This window comes from Antechinus flavipes, chromosome 3 (genome assembly GCF_016432865.1).
Source record: "Antechinus flavipes isolate AdamAnt ecotype Samford, QLD, Australia chromosome 3, AdamAnt_v2, whole genome shotgun sequence".
Classification (NCBI taxonomy): Eukaryota; Metazoa; Chordata; class Mammalia; order Dasyuromorphia; family Dasyuridae; genus Antechinus; species Antechinus flavipes.
The window spans coordinates 538,556,451-538,571,907 of NC_067400.1; the positions used below are offsets into that span (position 1 = coordinate 538,556,451).

At 39.7% G+C, this 15,457-nt stretch overlaps 1 protein-coding gene across 1 annotated transcript; it reads right to left on the minus strand.

Annotated features, from left to right (window-relative positions):
* Positions 1-12,950: 12,950 nt before the first annotated feature.
* On the minus strand, positions 12,951-14,348 carry LOC127557378 (probable E3 ubiquitin-protein ligase TRIML1). Its single transcript, XM_051990715.1, has one exon. The coding sequence runs from the start codon at positions 14,346-14,348 to the stop codon at positions 12,951-12,953; it is 1,398 nt and encodes a 465-aa protein (XP_051846675.1).
* Between the last annotated feature and the right edge of the window lie 1,109 nt (positions 14,349-15,457).

The following is a 15,457-nucleotide window of genomic DNA, read 5'->3' on the forward strand; positions in this document are numbered from 1 at the left end:
AAAAGATTGCGATAGCAATATGGGCAAGAAGGATTGCAATAGCAATATGGGCAGCTGCGACAGGAAGCCAGCTAGCAGAGAGAGAGATCTGAGGTCTCCTCCCCTTCCTTTTTCACTCCCCTGCCTCCACCCACCAGAATCGTCATTTCCTATACAACACATCAGGACTTGCACATAGAGTGGGCGGGGCCATTCTTTCTCCAAGCTTATATATTAATAGAGTATGGTCCAATTACTATTTAGCTTCATGTGCTTGGGACCTCAGTGCATCAACTCAAGCCTCAGCCCATTACACTCAGGATGTTGGGTGTCCACCTACCAGCCTTCTTCAGCTCTCTCACTCTTCAAATCCTCAGAAACAATTATGCAAGGACTGGGTGATGTAGGATCCATTGTGATGTCCACTCTGAATCAGGTGAGCGTCTCTATCATTTCAGAGATGGGTCACATTCTCTGTTCTGGAGTGGCAGCTTTTGTCCCTTTGGGATAATACTGACTCTCTCCAGTGACTGACTGTTTGACATTCCAGAGCAGATCCTGATTGGGTTGGGAGTCTACTTCCTGTAGATCTAGCCTGAAGTCCTAAAGGATTCTCCCATGCTGGGATAGTCTGTCCTCCTTTCTTCTTGCTTCATCCTTTCAAGACAATGGAATTCCTCCTCCATCAGGAGGCAGTTCACTTTGTATAATTCTCCTCTGATCGTTTCCTGCCAGTCAACCCTAGGTCTCTCCTCCTCAGCAAGAAGTTTCTCTGCATCCTCAAAGTACTTCTCCAAGAAACTCTGAATGTGCTAGAGCTTCTTCCTGCAATTGGGAGCAGTTTCCTCTACAGGAGAGAGCCTGTGAGCCCCATCCTCTGGGGTTTGGCAGCATCTCACACAGAGCAATGTCTGGCTGCCTTTACAGAAGGAGTTGAAGACTTTACTGTGTATGTCACACTGCCTCTTCCTCCAGCAGTCTACAAAAGCTGAGAGCTGAGCTGTTTGTCTAGTTCAGTCAGCACTGCTAGGTACCTGTCTTAATGGGAAGTCTCTGCCCTGAGACCTGCCTTCAGGGCAAGAAAAAGTTGTAGCTCTGCAGCTTGAGAGACATGCTGGGCAAAAGCTGTGCCCATACCTGATGGTGACTGACTCAGAAGTAGTGTCAACAGATGGTACCAGTGATCTTACTCTGCAATTTTTGCAACATTTCCATAGCAGCAGCCATTCTGCTCTTTCCAATTGCTTCTTATTTATAGCACCTGAAATGAAGACACTTTACTTCTATTCAAAGCAGTGCTTCTGAGCAGGATGCTCTCCTTTCATAGGAGGTAGCCCCACCCCTCTAAGGCCTCCCAGAAAAGGTAGGAATTCCCCTGGCCTGCATTTCTGAAGTTCAATCTATTAACTATTCTAGTTGCAGCAGCCCTCAAGACCCCAGAGTTCACACCTCTGGTTGGCTCCTTTGATTGGGTGGATTTCAGCATGCCAAGAGGGCTCCAGTGTCTATAAGGAAAAATGCTGTGAAAATATGGAGCTTTAACACAATGAATTTTAAAATCGGATTTTTGAACAAATCCTCTGTAAACGAGAAGAATCCATAGGTGTCTTTTTTTTCCTTTACCTTGCCATGTCCAATGGGTTCCCAAGTCTCCTCAAGAATCCTCTGCATCTTTCCCTTCAATCTTATAGTGAGTCCCAGAATTTGAGATTAGAAATGGACTTCTGTGGTTATTTTGTTCAACCCACTCATGAAGGCCAGCCCCATGATAGCATTCAATAAATGGTTCTCCATTCTCTGGTCCATCTACAAAGGGATTCTCATCACTTCTTTTCTATTACAGTGATCTTCTCATCTGTCTCTCAGGTATCTCCTCCCTTCCTAATCAGTTGATTTTTCAGTCATCCAGGGTAGGATTGAAATTCATAATCATCTTCCTTCTTGACCCATGAAAACAGGAACATGGAGACAAAGGGGATCATGTTCCAGAGTTGCCAAATAATCTTCCTCAAGCACCTTGAGAATTAAAAATGTCCAAAATGGAGTAACAGAAACTGGCGTATGTCTTATTTTAAGTAATAGAATATCTTTTCACAAATAGTTCAACATACAATGCACATTAGCTATTTTTTTTCTTTTACATTTTTAATTTATCTGAAAAGTCTTAAAGGTCTCTGTCAAAAACTTGACAGGGATTTTAGTTTCCTTTCCCTTGCCCTACTCTTTTTCACAAATAGAGTTCCATGAGGTCAGGGTCTGGTTTGCTTGTCCTTATCTCCTAATATCTTGCACAATGTCTAAAAATAATTATAGCCGGTTTAAAAAATATATTAGCTAAATTGAATTGGATGGAATTGACTAATGAGGACTCTAAAGAAGGCTCCAGGATTAGAAGGCAAGTGCTTCCCCCCCCCCCATTTCTCTTAATTCTCTATTTGTTTAAATACTAACCAATAGTTCTATAGTTTCTCTGAGCTATGGCAGTGTCAGGGATTCCATAAGAACTGCTATCAGCATTTGGGAGTATGACAGAACTGAGAAGGAAAGCACTAATTTGCCACAACCATGATCTCTTTGAAAGTCTTAGATTTTTTTGTTGGCAGGGAAAAGACATTTGTTTAGAAGTGGGAAACAAGGAGACCTGAAAGCTATGTTGTTTGGCTGAGTGATAATGACTTGTGAGAAATTAGGAAGAATTCTATTCCAAAGAGATCTTAAGGAAGGGGAAGGGACTCATGTGCAAAAAAAAAAAAAAAAAAAAAAAAGTTTGTGGCAGCCCTTTTTGTAGTGGTAAGGAACTGGAAACTGACTGGATGCCCATAGTTAGAGAATGACTGAATAAGTTATGGTATATGAATGTTATAGAATATTATTATTATTATGTAAGAAACAACCAGCAGGATGAATACAAAGAGGCCTGGAGAGACTTACAAGAACTGAAAGATTATCCATTCACATATTTTTAAAATAAAAAGCTTCAATAAAAAAAACATGCAAAAAAGAACTAAGGAAGGGTTCAAGTTTTGGGAAGGGACATGCAGAATAGAGAGGAACCAGAGAGCTCGAAGGATGCTGCAGATACCCAGGAGTTGTGTCTAAAGAGTATTTAAGTCAGTTTATACAGACACACAAATGAGTAATTCCAAGAGTGCCAGAAAGAATAAGGGGATGGCTAGCCCTGGACAGCTTTGATAGTAATGCTCCATAAGTAAGTACTAACATAGTGGTAAGGGGGATGGTTTGGGATAGGGTGAAGTTAATATGTTGTCTAAGCCGGATTTGAAATTTCCCAAGACACATTTTCAAAGACCTGACTCCCTCCAGAAGTACAATTTGACCCTTCTGAATTTCTGCAGTCTAGCTCTTTAGGATCGTTTTCCTTGAGGGATCTGCCAGGTTTTCTTTTGTTTGGTTTTTTTAAATTAAAGTGTTTTTTTTTTGTTTGTTTGTTTGTTTGTTTTTTGTTTTTACTTATAAAACATGCATGGGTAATTTTTCAACACTGGCCCTTGCAAAACCTTCTTCCAAATTTTCCCCTTCTTCCCCCTCACCCCATCCCCTAGATGGGGGAGGTAGGCCAATATATCTATGTTGAAATATATGTTAAATAAAATATATGTATACATATTTATGCAGTTATCTTGCTGCACAAGAAAACTCAAATCAAAAAGGGGAAAAAAACTTGAGAGAAAACAAAATGCAAGCAAACAAAAACAGAAAGTGAGAATGCTATATTGTGGTCTATACTCTCAGCTCCCACGGTTCTCTAGCTCTGGGTATAGATGGCTCTCTTTATCACTGAGCAGTTGGAACTGATTTGAATCATCTCATTGTTGAAGAGAGCCACGACTATCAGAATTGATCATCATATAGTCTTCTTGATGCTGTGTATAATGAATTCCTGGTTTGCTCTTTTCACTTAGCTTCAGTTTATATAAGTCTCTCCAGGCCTTACTGAAATCATCTTGCTGGTCATTTCTTTCTCTTTTTTCCTCACAATTTAGTACCTTTTTTTATAGTTCCAAATGGTTACATCAATTCACAGCTCTATCAACAGTTCATCAATGTACCTGTTTTCCAACACCCAGAGAACGTATGCATTTCAAGCATGTTCAAGCCAGGCTACATGTGGAAGATGGAATGTTGAGTTAGGTTAACAGCAAGAAAGCTAGTATGGCAAGAAGGTGGAGTATATAATAGGGATGTAATGTAATTTGGAAAACCATTTAGAGCCATTCCAAATCATTATTACTATTGAATGTTATTTTAATTAAGTGGAATAAGAAATGATTTTATTAACATTCATAGTAACTAAGGCAATGCTTTCAAAAACTAAATTCTCACAATATTTTCTTTTTCTTTTTTTTTTATTATTACTATAGATTTTTATTTATTTATTCCCCAAGACATATGCATGGGGAATTTTTCAGTATTCACCCTTGCATAATCTTTTGGTCCAAATTTTCCCCTCCTTTCCTCACCCCTCCCCTAGATGGCAGGTAGACCAATACATGTTAAATATGATCAAATACATATTAAATGCAATATATGTATACATGTTTATAGTTATCTTGCTGCACAAGGAAAAAATTGGATTTAGAAATAAAGTAAAAATAATCTGAGAAGGAAAACAAAAATGCAAGCAGACAATAACAGAAGGAGTGGAAATGCTATCTTGTGGTCAAGCTCATTCCCCATATCCTTTAGCTGGGTGTAGTTGGTTCTCTCCCTTACTGAACAATTGGAACTGATTTGGTTCATCTCATTGCTGAAGAGAGCCACATCCATCAGAATTGATCAGTATATAGTATTGTTGTTGAAATGTATAATGATCTCCCAGTTCTGCTCATTTACCTCAGCATCAGTTCATATAAGGTTCTGCAGGCTTCTCTGAAATCATCCTGCTGCTCATTTCTTACAGGACAATAATATTCCATAACATTCATATACTAAAATTTATTCAGCCATTCTCCAATTAATGAGCATCCACTCAGTTTCCAGTTTTTAGCCACAAACATTTTTTGCACATGTGGGTCCCTTTCCTTTCTTTAAGATCTCTTTGGGGTGTAAGCCCAGTAGAAACACTGCTGGATCAAAGGGTGCACAGTATGATAACTTTTTGAGCATAGTTCCAAATTGCTCTTCAGAATGGCTGGATGTATTCACAATTCCACCAAAAATGTATCAGTGTCCCAGTTTTCCCACATCCCCTCCAACATTCTGCATTGTCTTTCCCTGTCATTCTAGCCATACTCATTGCCAATTATCCCAGCAGTTTTTATCAAATAGTGAATTCTTATCCTAGAAGCTGGGATCTTTGGGTTTGTCAAATACTAGATTATTAAAGTTATTGACTATTTTGTCCTGTAAACCTAACCTATTCCTATTGAACCAATTGAAATGATTGATCTGATCATCTAGTCTATTTATGAGCCACTACTAAATGGTTTTGGTGACTGCTGCTTTATAATATAGTTTTAGATCTGGTATAGCTAGGCCATCTTCATTTTTTTTTCCATTAGTTCTCTTGAAAGTCTTGACTTTTTGTTCTTCCAGATGAATTTTGTTATTTTTTCTAGGTCATTAAAATGTTTTGGGGGGAGTCTGATTGGTATAGCACTAAATAAATAGATTAATTTAGGTAGTATTATCATGTTTATTATATTTTCTCGACCTATCCAAGAGCACTGAATATTTTTCCAATTGTTTAGATCAGTCTTTATTTGTGTGGAAAGTGTTTTTTAGTTTTGCTCATGTAGTTTCTGACATTCCCTTGACAGATTCCCAAATATTTTATACTATCGACAATTATTTTAAATGGAATTTCTCTTTCTATATTTAGTTGTTGGATTTTGTTAGTGATATATGAGAATGTTGACGATTTATGTGGATTTATTTTGTATCCTGCAATTTTGCTAAAGTTTTTCCTTATTGTGCTGGAATCCCTCAACTCTCCCTTCATCTTATAAGTTACTTATTATGCCAAAGGTAACAAATGATTAAAGGAGGAAATGATTATCTTGCCCTTGAAGTGCTTAAGGTTCATCTTACTTGAAGCCAGGGATTCTATCTAGAATGTGAAATTTAGGAGGAACACCACTCCAGAGGTCAGGTCTGTGCAAAGATACAAAATTCCCATTTCTTTTTTGGGGAAAAAAAAACAAAACAAGCCAGGCAGTATCAGTGGAATGTAAGTTCTTAGAAGGGAATAATATACCCCTCCAAAAAAACCACAAATACAAAAGCTTGAAGGACAGAGACTATATTGTGAGAAGTTTTAAATACCAAGGAGAATACCTTTTATTTCAATGAGTTTGATTTACAATAACCAAAATTAGGGACACAGAATGGATAGAAAGAAACTTCTCCCTCTACCTTCCTTTCCAGAGTGGAGAAATACAAATGTGAAAGACTGCTTGTAATATCTTGAAGAAGACTGTGGTATAATTTGATAATCCATCTAATTTGCCAAAAAGCCATCTCTTGTCCAAACTCAAAAGTCCTGGCCCCTAGAGGATCTACTTATAAATCAGGGTAAAGTCAGTACCCCTGCTTTTGTTTACTCCTTAAGAACTAGCTGGAACTGGTCTCTCCCCAGGGAACAATTCTCCTGTCATTGCTTCTCCATTTAAAATTGATTTGTGACTTGGATCTCCAAAGGAAAGAGCAATCAGGGGTTTGGAGTGGTTTTATTTTCTAGGCAAGATGGAGTAGAGGCAGTTGAAGCCAGTCAAACACTGACCATTGCATAATTGCCAGAGAGTGGCTTGACTATCAGTACTTTATTTACCTGCCGATCTACCAGGTAGAGCTGATTTACATTTTCCAAAGGAAGTCCTGATAATCTACTGTCATGTCAATGAGAAGGAAAACACACCTAAGTTTAGAAAGCCCTGTTGGTTCTCACTCAGTGTCTCTGTTCGTTGAAAGAAGTGAAAGTCCAAATGTCTTGGTTACTGGTAACCTAAGGAGTAACATGTGGCCATGTTCAGGTTCCTGGATTTTGCCTGCCTGTGTCAGCTATCTTAACACTTTACAAATGTCTCTTAATAAAATGGCATCTTATCCGGAAGAAAAATGTCCCTTGATTGTAATTCTATTCATCACAATCTGAATCAATATATTGCTTAACTTTGTTACATTGGCCACACTTTTATACCCAACCTCTACCTACATTTCACCCTTTTCATCTTGCCTTACAAAGGACTGATCTCTAACACTCTGAAGAAGCAAAGAAAATACAGAAGATTTAAAAAGAAAGTGATGAATAAAGTTCATCATAAAAATCAGTATAGAACATAGCAATAATTCTTTTTTAAAAGATGTCAAAATTCTTCTAAGAAGGGAATGTGAATAAATGTAGTAAGAAATATTTGAAAACAATTAAAATTTGATTATTGTAGACAATATGGGCTTCAGAGAAATATTTAATAACAGCAATATATCTGATATTGTCAAGTTCATATACCTGTTAGCAATATTTTACTGTTTTACTATAGTGTAAACTCCTGTGGGGGAGGGGAGACTAAATTATATGTATATTTCTTATCTTATACAGATGCCCAAAAGGGAAGTCTTCCCATTATTTGCTGAAACATTTTTCATTATTTTTTTTTTATGTTTCAAGCATATTCCATTGCATCTTGAGACCATAATGTGTATAGCCATTCTTCAAATGATACATACCCACTTTGATTTCCAGCTTTTTGTGTTATGCCACAGTTTTCTTTAACTGTCCTGACTCAGTTTCCCTGTCTCAGTTACCTTAACTGTTCTGTCTCTGACCCAGTAAAACTAAGGATTATTCGCTCTCGGGTTGTAAATTAGCAAGATAAAAGAGTAGCTCTCCTGACTCTTTTATGGATTTACAATATTCCTTTAGAATATTCCAAGACCAACCCATGATATCTTTACTTTGTCTCTGGAATTTTTAGGTTTTATGGCTTCCCCTCCCTGATAAAAAAACTTTCCCTCCCTTTCTCTTCTTTGTCTCCAAAAAGGTATTTAAGAAGTTGGGGTTCTTCCATTCATGGCTGGAGAATGGCATCTGGCAGCTGTATGCTGGACGCTGGATTCTTTGGGTCCTCCAGCCCTGGGACCAATATGGATTCCTTGATCCCAGTATACTTATCTCTGTCTGACTGGATAATCTGAGACGAGAGTCCTGTCCAGTCAATCTTACTCTCCCATTAATAAAATATTAAAAACTCTCTAATCTCTCTCCTGCCTCAGTTTCTCCGGCATTACAATTTGGAGGTCCTACCGAGATAATAGAAACTGAGAACTGGATTAGAGATTAGAGATCTCTCGGTCTCCACCTAGGCCTGAGGGGGGCTCAGGACCTGGGTCTGTTCCTTGGGAAAAGGAAGCAGTTCTTCAGTCACATTCCGGCCTACAGTGGACAACGAAATCGATTCGGCATTTGATTCGGCATTAGGGAGAGTAAGTCTGTCTGGTTTTGGTTCTGGTTCTGGTCTGTTCTGTTGCTAGCAACCTGTGGTCTCAGAATAAATACCGACGGGTTTAAAATTCTGAGACGGGTATTTTCTGGGACGCTGGAGAATATCCTCTGGGTATGTTTGCTTAATGTTGTAACTGTGTAGTCTGTCATATATGTTCTATGTTCTGTGTGGTTTGTCTGTTATGTTGTTGGTTGGAAAACAACGTTGCAACTGTGCATAGTAAATTGGAGCTCCATGTTTGTTTGTGTGTGTCTGTGTTAAAAGTTAAAATAAGCTTGTAAGAGATAAGGATTCAGCCTCTGTGTTGCAGGCTTAGAAAATATCAAGAAGTTTGAAAAATCTTTCTCTCTCTCTCTCTCTCTCTGTCTCTGGCTGACTGCAGCAGCCTGTGAGAAAAAGGGAGAAAAGGGAGAGAAAGGAAGAAATTTAAAAAAAAAAAAAAAAGGAAAAAAAAAATAGATTGAAAGGGATTTGAAAGTTTGGAAAGTTAAAAAATATATATAGAAGAGCAGGTGCTAACATTTAAAGGAAAGGAGATTGTTTAAGTATGTAGTCAGAGGGAAAGAGAAAGTTGGAAATGGGTGGATTTGGGAAGAAACCTGATATTGGGAAACTGATGGGTTAAATCTTGAAAAGGATCCCCATGTAGGAAATTGAGTGGAGAACCTGAGGGAAGTTTTTTCTAGGGGGCAGGAGTGGGGAAAGGGTGGCCACGTGGAATCTTCTCCGCCCCTCACCCCCCCTGAGTATGTTCCTGCCGTTTTTTTCTTATCTGATTACGGCCAGTTCAGCAAACTGATTTTTAAGGACATGCTTATTTTAGGTTAATTGATTGAATATTTGTTTCTTGATACATAAATTTTTTTTTGTTAAAAGAAAATGGTCGTAAATGTGATCCATACTTTGGTACGAATATTTCTAAGAGTTTAATTGCTATGTTAAAAAAAACCTTCTTGAATTCTTTTATGTGGAATTGAGTCTTTTGTATAAGTTTAAATTGATTGTATTGGGTCATCCTGAGGTTATTTAAAGGGCCTCTGAACATAATAGTTGTTTTTCTTTGTCCTTTTGAAAATGTTTGTTATGGACAATATGCAATTTGGGATGTTTTTCTATGTATTGGGTATTTTAAAAGCAAAGCGATTTGTATGTATAATGTTCACTCATGTAACATCTACCTAGATATGATAATTGTTCTAAGTTGTGAACTTACTGAGGTGAAATTTCTTTCTGTTATGACATTTGTTATTGGAGGTAAAATTTTTTGGGCTTAGAGTTAATTAGCTAATGCTATTTGGGAGTTTTAAAGCTCCACCCTGTGACAGTTACTGGGACAATTGATTGATAAGCTGTTAAAACTCAATTGCTTATGTTATGTTATAGTTATGTTCTTGAATTTTTCCTTCTGTAACTGATCTCTCTCTGATCAGAGCAATGGTCAATAGAACTGTTACTGCAATTCAATTATAAGTGGACAATTAACAGGGGTCTATAAGACTGCAGCTGTTTGCTTGGCCTGTAAAGCAAACTCGTCTTGTCACATAGGAAACTGCTCGTCAATTTATTTTGGCCTCCTTGTATTTTGCAACAGTCTGGTGAACTGAGTCTATCTGAGACTGATCTAATCTTTGTGTTAGATTTGTGTTTTTGTTCTAGATTTTGGTCAAATTACAGATATTGACTTGCTTCTGGAACCTGGATCAGCTTTGATCAGCTTTGATTGCCAGCATGACACACCCACTCTGCAAGGAATGAGAACCTCCTATCACTTCACAGCCTGAAGCAGCAGTTTTAGAATGAGACCATGGACTTGATCCTGCATCGAGTGTACTTTGAACTGATATGAGGGACCTTGGGAATGGTTGATGACTGACTGTTAAACCTTACCTGGATCATCTATTACTGTGTGTTTAAGATTTGATATGGATTTGTTAAAACTGTGTAATTATTGCTGTTATGTTTGAGGGCTTTTTAGGCCTTTTTAGGAAATGCTACTGTATTAGTCTGTTATGTATAGGGATTTTGATTTGCTCTTGGGATTTATATGGGGAATGTCATTTGATAATTCCTTTCCGTGAGAAAAAAAAAGGGAGGTAGAGATAGAACATTGGGGAAACTGGTATATTTTTTTTCAAAATACCTGAAAGAATGGGAACGCCTAGCTCCTATTCACTTTGCCTTAAGCACCTTTGCCCCACCCCCTGTCTCACTAGTTCAGATTGAATTTGGATGTTTTAGTTTTAGAATCCCTTATTTTGTTAAAATTGCCCTGGCAGACTCAGTTTTGGAGATTATTTTTTAGAAGTTTTAGAAATCAGACACTTGTCGTGACACTGGCAGTCTCTGATCTGTTTTTCCATTCCTGTAACCCCAGTTCATTAAGTATTTCAGCATTTCAAAGGACCTTGAAGTTTGGCTTGAGGCACCTAAAAAGTTTGGAGTTTGCCTGCCTTGATGGTCTAACTGTGCATAATCTGCTCAGAAATCTGTATTCTAATAGCAGTCCTGTTTCTCTGGGTGGGGACGGGTGGAGCTACTACAAGCCTCATCCTTCCCCCATGGAGAGGGCTGCCTCTCTGAATGGGCCTTGGACCCTGCTGCTTTGTAAGCAGAGACTGAGTTAAGTGCACAAATGACCACAGACCTAACTGTCCATCTCAAACTGGATTCTCTGGCTGAGGTGGTGCTCCAGAACTGGAGAGGGCCTGACATGCTTGCAACAAGGGAGCCTTTGTACAGCTGTTAACTCTGGGATTATCAGGAGAGACTTGCTCTTGCCAATGAGTCTTTACATTTTTTCTAGTTTTATTTTTGGCTCATTTGCTTTACATAAGGTGGATCAAAGACCTCCTGGGTATCTAGAGGAAGGTGCTAAGATTCAAAGGTTTGAATATTTAGGAGAAAGAGTGTGGAATGTTATGCCACAGTTTTCTTTAACTGTCCTGACTCAGTTTCCCTGTCTCAGTTACCTTAACTGTTCTGTCTCTGACCCAGTAAAACTAAGGATTATTCGCTCTCGGGTTGTAAATTAGCAAGATAAAAGAGTAGCTCTCCTGACTCTTTTATGGATTTACAATATTCCTTTAGAATATTCCAAGACCAACCCATGATATCTTTACTTTGTCTCTGGAATTTTTAGGTTTTATGGCTTCCCCTCCCTGATAAAAAAACTTTCCCTCCCTTTCTCTTCTTTGTCTCCAAAAAGGTATTTAAGAAGTTGGGGTTCTTCCATTCATGGCTGGAAAATGGCATCTGGCAGCTGTATGCTGGACGCTGGATTCTTTGGGTCCTCCAGCCCTGGGACCAATATGGATTCCTTGATCCCAGTATACTTATCTCTGTCTGACTGGATAATCTGAGACGAGAGTCCTGTCCAGTCAATCTTACTCTCCCGTTAATAAAATATTAAAAACTCTCTAATCTCTCTCCTGCCTCAGTCTCTCCGGCATTACACTTGCCCCAAATTAAAAAATTGCTCCCAACATGTTTGTGCAAGTGATTTCTTTTCCTCATTCTTTGTTTTTTGTTTGTCTTTATTTTGGTCAATTACACCTATTCACCAACTGCTTGTCATTTGAAGCTGAATAAAATTTTAAATTCTAATTTTCATTCAGATCCATAAGCTATCCAGTCAAATGGACCAAGGTAGAAGCCATTACTTTCCAGCATGACACTCGGACTTATGAATTGAGAAATTCTTCAACAATTTGTAATTTGTCAGCAAGATTCACTGGGATTGCTGACAGTAAAGAAGGACTTTTTTTTTCTGGAATTACTGAAGTAATCCATCTTAGCCCTGATTTCCTTCTCACATCAGTTTTCTGGAGTCCATCAGACCCCAATGTTCTTTAGGGTGCTAACAATAATATGATTTGAATTTTTATAAGGTATGAGGTCAATTAAAACAATTAGTGGAAGGGGCAGAGAGAAATCAGGAAGTTGTTTGCTAGACTCTTTAAAATTCTTTAGATTCCTTGAGGAGATGAAGATAATTTTAGAAAAGTTAAATTCATTGTAACAAATAATTTTGCTACCAGAAAACCCCAAAGGAGAAAACAAAGAGCTTGACACAAAGGAAAGAACTGAACATAAAGATATAAATAAGCACACCAAAAGCTAGAATTCATTTCACATTTTTATTAAATGAGGCAAAAGAAAGGTTAACAGTAATTCGAGTTGCATATGAGAGGAAAAAGATTGAAATGTATGGCTTTAGAAGAACTTTGATAAATTCCAGGAAGGCTATAAAAGCCATAGTCCTTATGTGAGTTGTTCATTATGTTTTTAACTGCTGAAAAAGAATTGATATATTGTGAAATTTCAAAGAGAGCATCCACTGAAAATCAGAAGGCACAACATACTTGGGAATAGTCCTCTTCAGCTTGCAGATGAAAGGCAAGCCATCTAGAAGTTGGTGATGCTCCTTCTCTTGCAGGGGAAGTTTGGAAATGGAAAAACACCAGCCAGGGAGCCTAGTGGTGGGTTGAGAATTCTTCCTTGGCGAAACACTCAGAGAGATGAATAGCAGCAAGCACAAAGATGAGAATCCACTGGACAGAGAGTCATGGCACCAGGCTTTGTTCCTGGAAGGGGGGGGCCAGGAGAAAACATGGGTGTAACAGGTGCTATGAAGGAAATATCAGGTAACTGATAAATAAGAGAACTCTGGAGAACATTGTAAAAGGCAAGGGTGCCAGTTTTATATTCCAGGTATACCCCAATCCTGGGAATAGGATCATTCAGTTTGTGGTTCAATGATCCAGGATAAGATTGCAAGTAATATCCATCTTCCTTCTTGACACATCTCAGGAAAAAGATAGAGACACATTTAGTTACTCTCCCGGGATTTTTTATCCTTAAGTAGGATGTGTGAATCCCCAGTGTCCACTGAGGCAGCTGGGTCAAATCCACCTCCCAGTACTGTCTGTCTGAGGTGTAGGCCTTCTCAGCAAGGACAATGGGAAGATCGGGGTCATCAGCAGATTGGCTGTCCAGCTGCCAGCCTTGTCCAGCTCTTACACTCTTCAGATCCTCGGCCACAATCAGGCAAGGACTGGCTGATGTGGGCTCCATCCTGACGTCCACTCTGAATTGATTGAGCGTCTCTATCATGCCAGAGATGGGACACACTCTCACCTCTGGGATGAGCGCCTTGGCCCTTTGGGACAACACGGACTCGCTCCTTTGCAGCAACTGCTTGACATCCCGCAGCAGATCCAGACTGGGCTGGCACTCTGCTTCCTGGAGATCCAGCATGAGGTCCTGAAGGCTTCTCCTTTGCTGGGATAGTCTGGCCTTCTTGTTCTTCTTTTCTTGCTTCATCCTTTCCAGATGATGACATTCCTCGGGCCACATGAAGGAATCCCATTCCAGGTATTCTCTGCGGATCATCTCCTGCCAGTCAATAACAGGTCTCTTTTCCTTAACAAGAAGTTTCTTAGTTTCTTTAAAGTACTTCTGCAAGCAACTATGAAGGTGCTGGATCTTCTTCCTGCAATTGGATGCAGCTTCTTGTACAGAAGAGAGCCTGTGAGCCCCGTGCTCTGGATTTTGGCAACAGCTCTGACAGAGCAACATCTGCTCGTCTTCACAGAAGAACTCCAAGGCTTGGTGGTGAGTGGCACAGCGCCTCTGTCCTCCAGCACTCTGCACCAGCTGGGAGCTGAGCTGTTTGCCCAGTTTAGTCAGCTCTACCAGGCTCCCATTAATTAATGGGAAGTCCCTGACCTGAGATACTTGCCTGCATTCAGGGCAGGAGAAAACTGTAGCTGTCGAGCTTGGGAGACATGCTCGGCAAAAGCTGTGCCCACACCCGATGCTGACTGGCTCACAGAAATAGTTCCAACAGATGCTACAGGTGATTTGGCTCTGCAATTGCTGCAACATTTCTGCAGTAGCAGCAGCCATTCTCCTCTCTCCACTTGCTTCTTTTCTGCAGCAGCTGAGATGAAGAGGCTTCACTTCTATTCCAAGCAGTGCTTCTGAGCAGAAGAAGGCTCTCCTTTTATAGGAGGCAGCCCCACCCCTCTAGAGCCTCGCAGACAAGGTGTGAATTCCCTTGCCCCAGAATTCTGAACTTCTACCTGTGAACTCCTCCCAGCTGCAATAATCCTGAGAATCGGGGAGTGCACAGCTTTAGGTAGCCCCACCCCTCTAGAGCCTCCCAGACAAGGTGTGAATTCCCCTGCCCCAGAATTCTGAACTTCTTCCTATGAACTCTTCCCAGCTGCAGTAGTCCCTAGAACCCCCGAAGTTCACAGCTTTAGGTGGCTCCTTTCAATGGCTGGATTTCACCATCCAGAAGCATTGTGGGTGTCTGTAAGGAAGAGCTTTCTTTCCTTTACCCAGCCTTACCCAGTCAGTTCCAAAAAGCTCCTGTTATGCCACAGTTTTCTTTACCTGTCCTGACTCAATTTCCCTGTACTAGTTTCCCTTGTCCCAAGTTTTTTAACTGTTCTGTCTCAATCCCCTAAGCTGTAAAACTCCCTCTTTGGTCTGACTGAGGACTATTTGCTCTAAGGTTATAATTGTTAGCAAGATAAACAAGAGAGTAGACCTCTTGACTCTTTTCTGTCCTCAATAATTTACAATATCCCTCTAAATTATTTCAAGATACCTCAGTGACATTTTTACTTCTGTGTATTCAGACATCCTGTCTCTGGGTTTTTAGGATTTGTGTCCTCCCCCATCCTGACAGAAGTTTTCCCGTGCTTCTTACCCCTTCCTTTATTTAGAGAAAAGGTATTTAAGAAGTTGGGGTTCTTCCATTCATTGCTGGAGGCTGGAAGCTGGCGGCTGGATGCTGGATGCTGGATTTTGTGAGATGACAGTCTGCTCCAGCCCTGGGACCAACATGGAATCCTTGGTCCTAGGATATCTTTATCTCTGTCTGACTGGATAATTTGAGACGAGAGTCCTGTCCAGTCAATTATACTCTCCCTTTAATAAAATATTTAAAACTATCTAATCTCTCTCCTGCCTCAGTTTCTCCAGTATTACACTCCAAAAGTCCAGTG

Bases quoted from the DNA above. Each gene is read 5' to 3' on its own strand.
- LOC127557378 (XM_051990715.1), bottom strand. From the start codon at position 14,348: ATGGCTGCTGCTACTGCAGAAATGTTGCAGCAATTGCAGAGCCAAATC.